Raw genomic sequence first — 16376 nt, 5'->3', positions numbered from 1 at the left:
ATAGGGCGTTACCCTCTTGGAGGTCATAGTCCAGGGGAAGGGGCCAGAAATGTATCAAATGTCACACAAATGGATAAAATTACAATTGATGGTGAGGCATGACACTACTCTTCAATTACAGTTTGAGGGTGGTGATCAGAGGGGACTGCCCTGAGGAGGTGACACAGTTCAGACCCAAAGGACCAGAAGGAGCCAGCTGGGATGGGGAGAGGACAAGAGCAAAGGTCCTGCGGGCAGGAACAAGCTGGACATGTTGGCAGAACCATGCAGAGGTGAGTGTATCTGGGGCAGGTGAGCCAGGAGAAATGGAGCACATACTGGTGTGAGGTCACAAGGACCAGGTCTCAGGGGGCTACAGGGAGGGATATGGGCTTTGTTTCGAGGTTGATGAGCCACAAGCCAGGGGCAAGTTTGGAGAGTGGCAGGATATGATTTGCAGTTTTAAAAATATCCCCCTGGCTGCCTGGAGGAGAACAGATTGCGGGAGGCGGATGGCAGCAGGAGGCCAGGGTGGAGGCTGGCGGGCAGCGGGGACTTGGCTGCTGGCCTCGGAGACAAAAGCAAGTGACTGGATTCGAGAAGCGCTTCAGAGGCAAAGCTGATGACTGGACAAGGGGCTGAAGGAGGAGGGAGGGGAGTCCCAGACGACACCCGAGTGTCCGGCTGTGCCTTGTGGGACCAGTGACAGGCCTGACTGTGCCAGGGGGTGAGGCCATGCAGGTTCCAGTCACTGCAGACTCACAACATGAAATCCTGCTCCCAGCTGGGCTGGCTGCCTCGGACAGCGATAGTCGTGCTTTTGACATTCTGCACCTTCAGGGTCACGTAGGTGTTGAATTTCTCTGTGGCAGTGAAGGCAGATGTCAGTGCAGGGGCTCAGGCACCCCCCTGTGTCCCTTCCCAAGCTCTCAGTGACCCCACTATGATCCCCAAGGGTCTGTGAGACCTGGGGGCCACCCCAGGTCCAATACACTGGGGTGATTCTGTGCCTCCCACCCCCAGGTCAGCCCCCAGAATCCCACCCCAGTGCCTCAGAGCACACCAGGGTGGGGCCTTGGTGCAGGGAGACTGGGAATTTGGGGATGCCTAATCCTTATGCTTAGAAATGATGACGTCCAATATCCACGGACATAAGAAATTTCCTTTGCCTCTCTGAGCCCCAGTTTTGTTCCCCGTAGCCTAATCTAAGAGTCCCTGCCCTCTCTTAGGATCCTGGGAAGCACCACTGGCTCAGGGTGAGCCCTATTCCCATTAGGGTTTTCAGGGGATGGTCGGAAAGACTGCTGGGGGACCCCGGACCAATTCCAATGCTCTTTGTGATGCTCGCAGACGTGCAGCTCAAGTTCCCCATCACTGGCTCAGACACCCTCCCTCATCTCTCTAAGAGACAGACAGGCAACACAGGACAGGACAGGAATAGAGGGTACTTACCTTGGGCACCATCAAACTTTGCTTTTTTGACTGTGGAGAGAGACAGAAATAGGGAAGGGAGACGGGGAGAGTGGTGGGGAGGAGAGAGACAGAGAGACACAGGAAAATAGAGACATAGTGAGAGAGATAGAGAGAGAGACGCAGAAAGAGAGAGAGAAGAGAGGCAAAAAACAGAGCAAAAGAGGCAGATAAAGAGACCAGATTAAAAAAAGAGAATAATAAAGACAGAGGCAGAGACAACGAGAGGAAGAGAAATAAGGAGAGGAGGGAGGCAGGGATGAGTGGGAGAGAGAGAAGTCATCAGAGAGATGAGCACAGGCAGACCTGTGACGGAAGGAAGTTTGGACCTTGGGAATATTCTCTGTCCCACCCTCCTCCCCATCAAATTTCCCCAAAGCTCCCTCCCTCCCTCCAGTGGTGACTTTACTCACAATTGAACAAAGATTCAAAAGAAGAGACCTCCTACAGGAAGCCCTCCAGGATTTCTTTAGAAGGAGCCAGGGAGTCGGGGAGAAGGAGGTCGAGGAGGAAGGAGAATCAATCTCCAATGATTCCCATCCCCCAGTTAGATTAGTGAGACTTCTCCCCTAACTGTCCAGCTCAGTGTGTCCTATCAAATGCTCCCAGGGTTTAGAGTCCAATATTCAAAAGGGATTGGGAGAAGTGAGAAAAATCAACCCAGAGAGCTGAAGCTGCAGTGTACATAGAGACATCCCAGTCCTGGCCAGGTAGGTTGTTAGTTTGTCCAGCCCTACTTGACTGTGAAAGGCGCAAGCCAGATATACCTCAGGGTCCCAGGTGGTCCAGTCTCTTCATATTTTACATAACCCCACAGCCCCGAGTGATTCAAAGCAATTTCATTCATTACTGGACTTTCTTACAGGGTATTAAACTTTCACTTTCAATATCTCCCAGATTCTATATCTGCCCTCAATGTGTTTCTCTACCATTACTCTCTACTCCCACCCAAAAGCTGCTGCCAAACTGAGGCCTCACTCCTGGTTTCTGTATTTCCTTTTCCCTTTAAACTTTTCAAGAGACTATTTTTGTTTGAGCAAGCAATCATGCATATTTTACAAAATCCAAAGCAACCCAAAGATTATACGATGAAAATGAGGCTCTTTCTACCCCAGTTCTCACTATCCCTCCAGGATGCAATCAACATTAGCTGTTCCTCGTGGGACTGGAGACAGATAGTCCATGCATCAGCAGTTGTGTGCATGTGTGTGCTATTTCCTACACAAATGGTAACATTTCATACCCTCTGCATGTCTTGAAGAGTGTGTGCAAGTAAGTTAAAGGATAAATTCCTACAATCAGAATTGCATTTCTATTCTTTCTCCTTTTTTTTTTTTTTTTGAGAGTCAAGTTCAGCCTTTTTCCTTGCAAGTACAATGGCCTCCCATCTGGGATTCAATCTCCCATAGGGATTTCATTTCTCTGTCCTCACCACTTGAATTTCTTTCTCAAAGAAGTACCTGAATGGAGCCAGTGAAAAGAGAATTCCCATCAAGGGCTGGGGAAGTAGGGTGGCTCTAAACACTAGTCAGTAAATACTACTTGTTCCCATTGCAGATCGACTGTGGGGGTGGGAACTGGTGCCCAGAAGCACTGAGTGAGCTCCCCAGAGTTGCAGAGCAGAAGAGGGAATGAGCGCCTTCCTATACCAACACCACCATCACCCTAAGACCCAGATTTTAAATGCAAATGCCCACTATACCTGGATTTGGTTTTGGAAAGTAGAAGGTAGATAGAGCCCTTGACTGGGCATTAGGAAAGTTGAGCCCTGGTTCAGCATGGAGTCAGGTGGAGCTGGATTCAGACTATGGTGCTGTGTGACTCTGGGCAAGTGAAACCCCCTCTATGGGCTTCCATCTCCGTCTCTCCCTGTCTCTTTCTTCCGCATCCAAAATCTTCCCACTTGAGGCACATAACTGCACATGCAAAGTTCTCTCTCCCACAAGGTCCCTCCCCCTGTCCCACATGCCCCCTCTCATACCCTCAGCCCCACCCGGACTACAGAGAGCCCACCCACCTAGCCCCTCACCCCTGGGACTGAGTGAGGCTTAGGGGCACTTAGGACTGTGCCCAGCAGGAGCTCCAGGCCTCCCTCCTGGGGGAGCTTCAGCTGGCAAACCTAATGACTCTGTAATGGGGGAGGAGGGTGCACGGGGAGGATGGGGAGGGAGAAGGATGGGAGAGACACAGAGGCTCAGAAAGGCACACACAGGGGCATCAACAGGAGAGAAAGGAAAATGAGCGAGAAGAAGTGAGGGGCGATAAGACATGAGAATCAGACAGACAGAGACACAGAGAGACAGAAAGAGACACACAGATTTGCACTAGGGAGGGCGGGCAGGGGAGATGCTGCAGAGAGGAGAGGCAGGGTTGGGAAAGAAAAGTTGAGAGCAGGTACCAGAGTGGGGTAGGTGCCTGGCCCTGAGGGATCAGAGGAGCTCACTGGTGTCTGACCCAACCTGGGTCCCTGCAGTTCTAGGAGGGGCAGATCTCAGAGGGGAAGCAAGTTGTCCAAGGTCTGTCCTTCATCCTCTCCTCCAGGAAGAAGGTCTCTCCCTGCTCCCTCCTTCCAATTCTGTGTCTCTCCACTCCTGTCATATTTCTGTCTGTCTTCTTCCCTTTCTCTCTCTGTCTCTGTCTCTCTTGTTCCTAGTCCCTCAGTCTCTCTCCCTTCCCTTCTCCCTAATCCTTTCTAGGCCAGAGGGTAAAGGGCTCAGCTGGGGTCCACTGGCAGTGGAAGATTGTCAGAGAGCTCTAGCTCTAACAGCAGGGCCCCAGGCCCCTTCAGAAAATCCAGGGTGAGGACATCAGTGTTGGTTCATCATGGGGACTCAGAGGGAGGAGGGTCAGACTCAGGGTGGGAGATGGAGTTCAGAGAAGAATGGAGAATCAGAGAAGGGGGTTCAAAGTAGGAAGCTCATGGCGGGGGAATAGGGTATGAGGTAAGGAGGAGGAAGGTAGGGGACTAAGGGATGGGGGCTCAGAGAGCTGGAGGCGGCTCACGATGGGGGAGGGGACACAGGAAGGGGGAGGGGAATGGAGGGGCGGGTAGCCTGGGGGAGGGGCTCTGTAGGAAGAGAGGGCTTGGAGGCAGGGGCTCCGAGAAAGAGTCACGGCTCTCTCCCCATCTCTCTTCCCCGTCAGCCAGCGAACCGAGTCATTGTCATCACATCTCCGCCCCGCCGCCTTCCTCCTGCCCGCGGTATCGGGGTCACCAGGGCGGAAGCGCCGCCCCTCCTTCGCGAGCTCCTGGTCACAAGCACCGGGCTATTTATAACGTGGGCGCCGAGGGCGTGAGCTACGCGACCGCGGGGAGTGCTGAGTGGGGGAGGTGCCCACTGACAGGCGGGCTGGAGATACCGCGTCACGGCCAGGTCAGCAGCCTGCGGACTCCTCGGTCCCTGCCCACCCCACCCCCCAGCGCCCATCGGCGCTGGCTGATTAATGTCGTTGCACAGGCAGTTGTTGCCGGGGGCAGAGCCGGTGGCGGTGGGAGCAAGGCATTGGCACTGCCAGGCTCTGGGCCTCAGTTTCTGTATCTAGAAATGGCCCTGCTTGGTCTCAGTTTCTTCTTCCTTTCTCTTCTGTCTTCTCCCCTTTCTTCTTCATTATTAGCATTACCATTATTATACTGTTGTTCCTATTATTATTACCATCACTAGTATCTTTATTATTTGGTTGAATTTTAAGTGTACCCTGGATGCGGGGGAATAGGGTATGAGGTAAGGAGGAGGAAGGTACGGGACTAAAGGATGGGGACTCAGAGAGCTGGAGGCGGCTCACAATGGGGGAGGGGACACAGGAAAGGGGAGGGGAATGGAGGGGTGGGTAGTCAGATGCACAGGTTCTGTGTATCACTGAGCCATCCTCAGGCCTGAGAACGCACTGGCCTAGATGACTCTGGATTCTAATTGAGATAGACTCCAGTCCTTGGGGTCCATTAACCTGCCAGGCCTGGTGGTGGGAGTGGAGGAATAGAGAGTTCCAGCCATCAATGGAAGCGGCTAAAAGCCCACCCACAGGAGGTTCTTCCCTGATAGCTTAGTTGGTAAAGAATCCACCTGCAATGCAGGAGACCCTGGTTCGATCCCCTAGGTTGGAATGATCCCCTAAGGAAGGGAAAGGCTACCCACTCCAGTATTCTGGCCAGAGGAATTCCATGGACTGTATAGTCCATGGGGTCGCAAAGAGTCAGACACAACTGAGCGACTTTCACTTTCCAAAAGCCCACCCACAGGAGGTGCTTATTGGGTGTCAGAAGACACTACACATGGTAGAAGGGAAGCATAGAGAATTCAAAACTAGATTCTAGGAAGTCTGGTATTTAATATGCAATGTTTGTAGCAGACATGGGCTTTGTGATGAGGACATTGGTCCCTCTGACTTGGCATCTGGGAGAGAATAAATGAGGACTCTCATCATCCATGGACAGAAATAAGCCAGAACCCAATTGAAGCCATAGGTGAAAAAAACACACCAAGAACCTTGACAGATAGTCAGTGTTGCTTACCAAGCACCACTTAGAACTATGTCTGGCATATAGTAGGTGCTTATTAAATACTGGTCATTGAAAGAATGACGTCATTGCCTCCTCCAGCAGTCCAGCACTGAGAGCGGGTCCAGTGACGCGGAACCGTGCTGTCCACGGTGCTGAAATCTATGGCTCCTCTCTGAACTGTCCGTGGTGCTGAACTTTTCATCCCTACCCAAGTACTTCCAAGAATTGGTACTTCTTTTGCCCCCTCTGTGTATCACTGAGCCATCCTCAGGCCTGAGAACGCAGTGAGCTCTCAGGAAATGTCCTACACTCACGGAGCTTTTAGTCCCCATTAATAAAAACACCGTCATTGATTTTTCCTGCCTTTGGCTCACACTTATTGAAACTTTCCAGAAGCCATGCATCATGCCGGTATCTCTCCATGCCTCATCTGACTGGAGAGTTCCAGTAAATCTAGGCAGTGTACGCTATTAGTGTGCCCATTCTACAGATAGACACACTGAGGAATGAAAAAGTTATGGGACTTTCCAGGAAGTGGTGGATTTGGGGATTCAAACCCAGGCCTTCTGGACTCAGGATGTCCTGGTCGGCACCTCACAGGTAAGTTGATAAATCTAAAAATAAAATAAATTCACAGAGGAAACCCATTGTATGCAGGAGGAAAGTGAGGTGCAAGATAGGTAGATAGCTGAGATTGCAGCCCTGAAGATGAATCAGAGCCAAACCCAGAGGCAGCCTAAGAGGGTGTAGAAGCAAATACCCAGATGCAGTTCCCCCACCCCCTGGCTGGATGGTATCAGAAACAGGGCAGCAAGAGGCAGAGAGATTTGTGAAGGCTTCCTGGGAGAGAGGCAGGGGAACAGCCATGATGAATGGGGAAATCATGATGTGTCTGTTTACTGAGTGGATGAAGGAAAAGGATGAACCTGAGACAGATTCTCACCCCATGGCAAGGACTTAGGTGTCTCCAGGTCCTGAAGGCTGAGGGTAGCCTTGACCTTCACCCTTCACTCCTAGTAGACTGTGGAGTCAGGCAGCTACACCTCTGACTCTGTGGCACCAGGCAAGTTGTTGAACTTCCATGAGCCTCAGTTTTCCTCATCTGTAATATGGGTTGCTCTGAGGATTAAAGTGGGGAATGGGCATAAAAGTCCTAAAAACTATGCCTGTGGAATGCTGGATAGGTGGAACTTGTTGTAGATATCATTATCAGTTGTGAGGCAAACTCACCTTCAAATGCATTGTTAATTTATATGCAACATTCAGTCATCAAATATTTATGAAGCCTTTTAAACACTGAGTGGCCTAACAAAATGCCACAAGGCATATAGGGAGGTCTGGAACCAAAGTACTACCATCATGTTTTTGCATATGCCCTCCACCTAGAGCAAGATCTCTCTTCTCAGTTTCCCCTCATCTTCTGAGACACAGGCAGATGGTGATGATAGGAATGGGGTAGGCTTGCCAGAGGAAAAGGGCCATGGAAACCCTTCTCCTTAGCTCCCCATCCCTCCCAATCTGACTCCACCAGCATGAGGCCAGGAGTAAGGCCAGGTTCTAAGAGCCAGGACCAGTGCCTGGCATATAGTGGGTACTCAACGCTTGCTGAGTAAATATATGAATAAATTCACAAAGGAGTTAAGTGGCACTTGCTATTAGCAGCCTCGGGACTCTGCCAAGACTTAGAAAGTGAATTAAGGTTGGGGAGGGGCAATGGGGCTCTACATAATGAAATGAGAGGGGACAGAGGCCAGGTCTATACAGGGTAGTCTCCCATATGTAAGTTCAGGATATGCACACAAGAATTGCATTGTGTGTGCTTGAATGTGTATTTGCTCGTTACCAGGGCAGGCAAGTGAGTGTACATGAGTGTGTGTGTGTACATGTGTGGTGGGATAATTACACATGTGCACCATCTGAGTGCAGGTGAGGGCCTGCACATATGTGCTGTGGAGTGGGGTGTGGCTGTATGTGGGACATGCTGGTGTGAGCTTAGGTATGTGTAGGCTTTTGAGTGATATCTTAAATACAAACACCTGTTGTGTGTGTGTGTGTATGCACTATGCAATTGTATAGCATGTGTATTTTTGTTTACTTGCATACACGTGCAGACTCCTCTGAAGCTACATATACTAGTGTGTGTGTGCGTGCAGCATCAGCCACCTGCTCAAAGTGACAGCTTTGAAAGTCCAGGGAAGGGTTATCATGTGTGTACATATATGGCCTTGGCATGTACTCTTGTGTACATGTGTGTCTTTTGTGATTTGGGCCCTAACAGGTATACATAGGTACAGGACTGAGTGTTAGGGCATGTGTTGATATTTAGGTGACATGGATACTATAAACATGCATCAAACATGTGTGGATATATCTGTGTGTGTGTGTGTGTGTACAGATACACATGCCTGTATCATGGGGACCATGTCCGTGGCACAGACTGTGTCCAGTGTATATGTATGTGTGTGTCAATAGGCATGCAAATCTGCACATGTGTCCATGAATGCACAGTCACAGGCACATGGTCTTCATAGAGACTTGGTGAATCCTAAGCACTTCTGTTCACACAAGGCAGGCAAGCCTGAGCATGGATGTACTGGCCCCAGTGTGTGCCGGTGTGGGCAAACATGGGTGGGTCCCTGGGTCAGGGGCAGGTATTTCCTCAACTCTGAGGATGAACTCAGATCCAAGGAAAGCCCTGATCCTTCCCCCTTCCCCCTCAGCCTTCAAGACGTCCCACTCTGGGCATCACCCCCACTCCATTCAGCAATTCTTTCTCTCCCTGCTTCTCCCTGTCACCCCCCCACTCCCCCCCCCCCCCCACACACACAGCCTTTCCCAGCATCAGCTGTTCGTGTTACACCTCAGGGCTCTACTTCCCACCTTATCCCCTTTCTTACTCCTCCCAGCGAGCCCCCTCTACTCTGCTGACTCCTTCCCTATAAGTTCCACAAAGTCATCCAATACAATTCTTTCTCACCCCTCTTATTGCCTCCGCTTCACACCACCCCTGTAGCCAAGACTCCAGTTTGCATCAGAGTTAAGGGTGAGATTTCAGAGAAGAGATGGGGCTAGGGGGCAGAGGAGAGTGAGCTTGGAGGAGTCAGCCAGGAACCCCCATTGACCCCCTCCTCCAGGGCTATCCCCTCTCAAGTGTTAGGCAGTTCAGAGGAGGGGAGAGGGGCCAGTAGGGGGTTTGGATGTTCACCTCCCCCTCCCCTTGGGCCTAGACTGTGAGGGATGCATGGTGGTCTGCTCCGCCTCTCGACTCTCCTAACTCCTTAGGTTAAGGGCTGAACGAGTTGACTTTTGATTTTACCGGCCCTTCGCCCACCACCAGCCCCGCCCGTCAGGAATGAGTTCAAGGAAAGGAGGCACCTGTCCCTTTAAGAACACCCGCGTCCACGCCAGCACAGCCCCGCGCTAGCAGTACACGGGAAGCCACCGCGGCGGGGAGCGGGCGGGCGGGGCTGGGTTTGTGAATGGAGAGTCACAGCACAGGGGGAGGGGAGAAAGGGGGAGGGCAGCGGGGGCGGTTCCCGGCTCCTGGGCCTTCCCACCAGGGTCCAGAAGGCCGGGGTTCATCATCCTTCTCTCTCTCTCTCTCCCCATCTCTAGATTTCTCTCTCTCATTCTCTTTCACACACACACACACACACACACACACACACACACACACATCACACTCCGGGCTGCCTAAGGTGTCCTGAAGCCTGCTGGCTCAGGCTTGGCCAATACACCTCTTCTTCCACCTCAGCCTTCTGGAAGGGAGTAGAAGTGAGGGGAGGTGGACCTCGGTACTTAAAACCCAAGATTGAGCTCTCTATAAGCCTTGAACCCTGGTTGGGCCACCACCCCCGCCGCCAAGGCCCCCTGCTGAGAACTCAGGAGTGCCCCAGGCGCCTTGGTCCAGGTGGGCTGGCTTCTCCCCTACCCTGCCTCAGGGGTGCGGCGGCGGGTTGGGGGGGGGGGGGGGGCGGAAGGAGTCATGGCCCTCCGGAATCTCTCACTCCACCCACCCAAACGCAGAGCGTGGGCCTGGGCGTGGGCCTCGGTGCAGATGGCGTTCTGGCCCCAAAATAGCTCCACCCCACCTCTCCCTTCCTCCCTCCCTCCAGCGCAAAGTGGGTGAGGTGAGGATGGGCTGTGAGGGGTGCAGGGGGCTACTGTACTTCCAAGGGGTCGGCTCCCTGCGGAGAAGGTCGGATAGGTGTTTGTTCCGTGGGGCCAAAGAGGGCTGAGAGGGTGAGGCCCTCAGGCGACTCCCCCAGCCCCCACTAGGGAAACCAAAGAGGTAACTGGAAAAGCGCCTCCAGACCCCTCCATCACAGCTCTCTTAGGATGCTGGAAGGGGTCTCCCCGGCCTCCTCCCCAAGTCCGCTCCACTCCCAGGGTGAGGAGTGCCTAGAGCGCACCGGTAGTCCTAACAGTCAAGCCCCTCTACCCAAATCTTACACGCCCAGGGCTTGGAGACCGCTCCCCCTGCACTCCTCCGAATTCCGAGGCGGGTCCGCAGCCCAGCCTACAGTCCAAGACTCCTTCCAAGGACCCTGCAGGATTCATTCGAACTACAGCTCCTTCCACACGAACCCTATAATAACTTGTTCAACACAGACAACCCAGACTAGACCGTTTCCAGATGGAGCCCCGAACCCCTGCCCGCGTCCACACGGGCCTCCGCGTTCAGCCATGTCCACACGACCCCAACAGGGGCAACCAGCACCCCTTGAGGGCCCAGCTGTGTCTACATGGATCACCTTCTCAGGCACCCTGACTTCTCTACAAGGGCCACCCCCTCATAAGTCCAGCCGCGTGTACGCGGGTCACCCCCTCAGGAGCCCAGCCGCATCCACACGGACCCCGAGCCCAGTTAGGGTCCACATCGCTCCCCGTCCCGCAGCCTCGCCTCCTACCTCCAACGCAAAGCAGAGACATGTCTCCAGAGTCGCCGGCGGGCCGGCTCTGTCAGGTCAGGTTTAGCTGCCGCTGGGGTGGGGCATGGCGGGGGCTGCAGCCCGCGCTCGCTCAGCTCACGCCGGGGCCCGGCCTCCGCCGCCGGCCATCTTGGTTCAGCACCGGGGGCGCGGACAGCTCCTGACGTGGTGCTGATGTGAGCCTGGCGGGCGGAGCCCACGGACGCCTGATGGGGCGAGGGCGCAGCGAGCTCGAGGGGTGGGGGTGGGGTTTAAAGGGCCGGAGCAGGTGGGGGCTGAGGGCGGCCACCACGCAGATTCCCTTCTGATTCTACGTGTTTTCGTTTCTCCTTTAGCCCTCAACCTCAAGATCTTGGCTGTCTCTCTGCTCTTTCTGAGTATCTCTATTTCTCTGTCTCTTTGCCTCTGTCTCTCTGTTCTCCTCTCTGGCTCCCGGTCTCTCTCGGTAATGTGTCTCCCTCTGTGCCTCTGTCCAGTCTCTCTGTGTCTCTGCCACGTCCTGTTTAGGTCTCTCTCTGTGTCCCTGTTTTGCTCAGCCTGTGGATCTTTGCACATACTTGGACTGGATTCCATCCTTCACTCCCTTGTGTAACTGGCAACTCCTATTCATCCATCAATGCCCAGTTTGAATATACCCTTCCCCAGAAAGCCTTACCTAATTCCCCCAAACTGAGCCCTGACTTCACCTTTCTGGACTCCCCTGGATTCCAACTCTTCCTCTGGTTGGGCCCTGACCCCAGCATAGCTCTGCTCACCATCTCTCTCCACACATCTGACCCGGCAGTTCCAAGTGAGCTGGTGGCCAACAAACCTGTTCACTCCGTAATGCCAGTACCTAGAACAGTCCCAGAGGCTGAGCCCCAGAGAGTCCCCAGCCCCCAGCATACATGAAGGAACTTCATCAACACAAGATGTATATGGAGTTAGTGAAGCCTGTGTTCAAAACCCAACTCTGCCTGTAATCACCAGCATGACCTCAGACAGGTCATGTGACCACTCTGCCTCAGTTTCCCTGCCTGTAAAACAGAGGTAACAGGAACTCCTTCACAGAGTTGCAGGATATACTGTATAAGTTAACACCTGAAAGCACTTGGGATAGTAATGTATAACATTAACCATTGTTGTGATTCTCATTGCCTTAACATTTTTTATTCCATACCCATTAACCATAGGTAAGGACTTTGTTGTTGTTCAGTCACTCAGTCGTGTCTGACTCTTTGTGACCCCATGGACTGAAGCACACCAGGCTTCCTTGTCCTTCACCATCTCTCAGAGCATGCTCAAACTCATGTCCATTGAGTCAGTGATGCCATCCAACCATCTTGCCATATCATCCCCTTCTCCTGCCTTCAATCTTTCCCAGCATCAGGGTCTTTTCTAATGAGTCAGTGCTTCAAATCAGGTGGGCAAAGTAGTGGAGCTTCAGCTTCAGTCCTTCCAATGAATATTCAGAATTGATTTCCTTTAAGATTGACTGGTTCCATCTCCGTGCAGTCCAAGGGACTCTCAAAAGTCTCCTCCAACACCAGAGCCCCAAAGCCTCAGTTCTTCAACATTCAGCCTTCTTTATGGTCCAACTCTCACATCAGTACAACTGGAAAAGCCAAAGCTTTGGCTATATGGACTTTTGTCGGTAAGGTGATGTCTCTGCTTTTTAATACGCTGTCTAGGTTTGTCGTAGCTTTTCTTCCAAGGAGCAAGCATGAGGAATAAGGAGCAGCAATGACAGGTGCTTGAATACAGAACAGTATCATCACAGTGGAAGATCCTGTGGGCCGCTGCCCCTCCCCAATCTATTGTCTCGGCTCTGAAGGATGAACCATGTTGAATTTGTTTTTCATTCTCCTACTTTTCCTCATAGTTTTACCACATATTTATCATGGTTCCGGTTTGTATATTTTTTACTTGACACAACTAGAATGAAACTCACATTCTTATAACTTTGTGTGTGTGTGCAACATGATTTTACTGATATTCATCTGAGTTTCTGTGGTTAGCTGTAGAGCATGCATTTTCACTGCTGTATAGTATTCCTCTGACCTATTACATTTTTATTAAAGTATTTGTTTATTTAATTATATGGAATGCAGGATCTTAGTTCTCCAACCAGGAATCGAACCCATTCCCCCTGCAGTGGAAGCGAGGAGTCTTAATCCTGGATTGCCAGAGAAGTTCCTGATTAGTACATCTTTATCTACCTTCCAGTTGGTGAACTTTAAGATTGTTTGCCCACTGGGATTATCACAAACACAGCTTTTATAACCATTCTCAGAAATGTAGGCTGGTACACGCGAGTAGTGATAGCTTGATCATAAAACACCTACATACTTGGCTTCATGAAATAATATTCAACTTGTTTTGATGTGGCTTCAGCAATCTACATTGCAATAGCATCATATAAGCATCTGACTGTTCCACATCCTTGCCAACACTTTGAGTTGTCTGGGTTTTTGAATTGTTCCAAAATAGAAAGGGTGAAATGGTGCCTCATTTTGGTCTTGATTAGCTTTCCGATTGCTCATAAAGTAGAACACTTTATGTAATTTTTTGGTTTCTTATGAGGGTGAAATGCCTGTTGAAGTCTTTTATTTAAAAAATACGATGGTCTTTTCCTATTGATTTGTAGTTATGAATCTGTTGTTGGTTTCATGTGTTGTAAAAATCTCCAATTTTGTGGCTTGTTTTTATTCTATTCATGGTGTCATTTTCTCAACAGAAGCTCTTAATTTTTAAAATAACCTTTTTATTTTGGAAAGATGTTGGATGTATAAAAAAGCTGCAGAAGTACAGAGCTCTAAAAAGCACAGAGCATTTCTGCATATCCTTCATCCAGCCTCCACTAATATTAACATCTTACATATGGTTACAAGGTACATCATACTCAGTTGCTCAGTCATGTCTGACTCTCTGTACCTCATGGACTGTAGTTTACCAGGATCCTCTGTCCATGGAATTTTCCAGGCAAGAATACTGGAGTGGGTTGCTGTTTCCTACTCTAGGGGATCTTCCCGACCCAGGGATAGAACTTGCGTCTCTTGCATCTCCTGCTTTAGCAGGCAGATTCTTTACCACTGTACCACCTGGAAGGCCCTACAAGATACATATGTCAAAACTAAAACATCAACATTGGCATTTATTATTCACTTATTGTTAACTAAATTGCAAACTTTATATTTCACTAGTTTTTCCACTAATAGTCTCTTTCTGGTCCACGATCCAATCCAGGCTCCTGTGTTGCATTTAGTCATCTTATCTCCTTGATCTCCTCCTCTCTGTGAGTTTCTTTTGCCTCATTTTTCATGGCCTTGATAATTTTGAAGAGCACTGGCCAGGTATTTTGATGAAAACCCCCTGATCTGGGTTCATCTAATATTTTCTCATGATTAGACTGGGGTTATCAGGTTCGGGAGGAAGACCACAGAGCTGGGGTTCCCTCCACATCATTTCATACCGGAGGTCCCTGATGGCCAATGATGTCACAGAGCATGTTAATTTTGATCACCTGGGTAAGGTGTTATCTGCCAAGTTTATCCACTCTCAAGCTATCGTTTTCACCTTTCCCTGCTCTGTCATTTGTAAGCAAATCACTAAGCCCAGCCCAGACTTGTGGGGAGGGACACTTACTCCTTGGAAGGAAAGTTATGACCAACCTAGATAGCATATTCAAAAGCAGAGACCATACTTTGCCAACAAAGGTCCGTCTAGTCAAGGCTATGGTTTTTCCTGTGGTCATGCATGGATGTGAGAGTTGGACTGTGAAGAAGGCTGAGCACCGAAGAATTGATGCTTTTGAACTGTGGTGTTGAGGAAGACTCTTGAGAGTCCCTTGGACTGCAAGGAGATCCAACCAGTCCATTCTGAAGGAGATGGGCCCTGGAATTTCTTTGGAGGGAATGATGCTGAAGCTGAAGCTCCAGTACTTTGGCCACCTCATGCGAAGAGTTGACTCATTGGAAAAGACTCTGATGCTGGGAGGGATTGGGGGCAGGAGGAGAAGGGGACGCCAGAGGATGAGATGGCTGGATGGCATCACTGACTCGATGGACGTGAGTCTGAGTGAACTCCGGGAGTTGATGATGGACAGGGAGGCCTGGCATGCTGCGATTCATGGGGTCGCAAAGACTAGGACACGACTGAGCGACTGAACTGACTGAACTGAAGTGGTGAATGGAAGTGGTGAGTGGAAGTTTCTAAGAAGCTCTTAATTTTAAATTCCTTTATCTTATTGTCATAAAATAATCACAAAATTTACCATTTACGTATATTAAAGTGGACAGTTCAGTGGCATTTAGTATAGTCACAATGTTGTGCAGGCACTACTCAGTTCAGTTCAGTTCAGTTGCTAGTCGTGTCCGACTCTTTGCAACCCCATGGACTGCAGCACGCCAGGCCTCCCTGTCCATCACCAACTCCCGGAGTTCACTCAAACTCATCTCTATTGAGTCGGTGATGCCATCCAACCATCTCATCCTCTGTCATCCCCTTCTCCTCCTGCCCTCAATCTTTTCCAGCATCAGGGTCTTTTCAAATGAGTCAGTTCTTCGCATTAGGTAGCCAAAGTATTGGAGCTTCAGCTTCAGCATCAGTCCTTCCAATGAATATTCAGGACTGATTTCCTATAGGATGGACTGGTTGGATCTCCTTGCAGTCCAAGGGACTCTCAAGAGTCTTCTCCAACACCACGGTTCAAAAGCATCAATTCTTTGGTGCTCAGTTTTCTTTATAGTCCAACTCTCACATCCATATATGACCACTGGAAAAAACAGTACTACTTCTATCTAGAACTAAAACATTTCCATCACCCCAAAAGGAAACCCCATCCCTATCAGCAGGCACTCCCCATTCCCCTCTCCCCTGAGGCCCTGGCAACCATTAATCTGTTTTCTGTCTCTATGGATTAAATTTTAAATTCTTCCACTTGATCAATATTTACCTTTACAGTAAGCACACTTTTTTCTTTGAGGCATAATCAACATATAACATTATATTAGTTTCAGATGTACAACATAATGATTTGATATTTGCACACATTTTGAAATGCTCCTCATGCAGAGTCTAGTTAACATCCATCACTATACATAGTGACAGATTTCTTTTCTTGTGATGAACAGACATTAAGTCTTGTTTAAGGAATTCTTTCCTGTCCCAGGATCAGAAAGATATTTTCATAGCATCTTCTATATCCTAGGCCTTGTCATTTACAGTCAAGTCTTGATCTCTCTCAGAGAAGGCAATGGTGCCCCACTCCAGTACTCTTGCCTGGAAAAATCCCATGGATGGAGGAGCCTGGTAGGCTGCAGTCCATGGGGTCGCTAAGAGTCGGACATGACTGAGCGACTTCACTTTCACTTTTTGCTTTCATGCATTGGAGAAGGAAATGGCAACTCACTCCAGTGTTCTTGCCTGGAGAATCCCAGGGACGGGGGAGCCTGGTGGGCTGCCGTCTATGGGGTCGCACAGAGTCGGACACGACTGATGTGACTTAGCAGCAGCAGCAG

General features: G+C 50.2%; 1 protein-coding gene across 5 annotated transcripts in view; it reads right to left on the bottom strand.

Annotated features, from left to right (window-relative positions):
• Positions 1–10964, bottom strand: part of UNC13A (unc-13 homolog A) — a 69508-nt gene extending 58544 nt beyond the window's left edge. For all 5 annotated transcript variants that reach the window (XM_061421628.1, XM_061421624.1, XM_061421627.1 and 2 more), the window contains exons 1-3: positions 10858–10964; positions 1432–1461; positions 743–842 (exon numbers count right to left, since the gene is read on the bottom strand). In XM_061421628.1, coding sequence (XP_061277612.1) covers positions 743–842; positions 1432–1461; positions 10858–10879 — 152 coding nt within the window. In that variant the 5' untranslated portion in view covers positions 10880–10964. The remainder of the gene's footprint in view (positions 1–742; positions 843–1431; positions 1462–10857) is intronic.
• Between the last annotated feature and the right edge of the window lie 5412 nt (positions 10965–16376).

Source organism: Bos javanicus, chromosome 7, assembly GCF_032452875.1.
Source record: "Bos javanicus breed banteng chromosome 7, ARS-OSU_banteng_1.0, whole genome shotgun sequence".
Classification (NCBI taxonomy): Eukaryota; Metazoa; Chordata; class Mammalia; order Artiodactyla; family Bovidae; genus Bos; species Bos javanicus.
The sequence above is the reverse complement of the archived record's forward strand: the minus strand, read 5'-3'. Positions and strand labels throughout refer to the sequence as shown.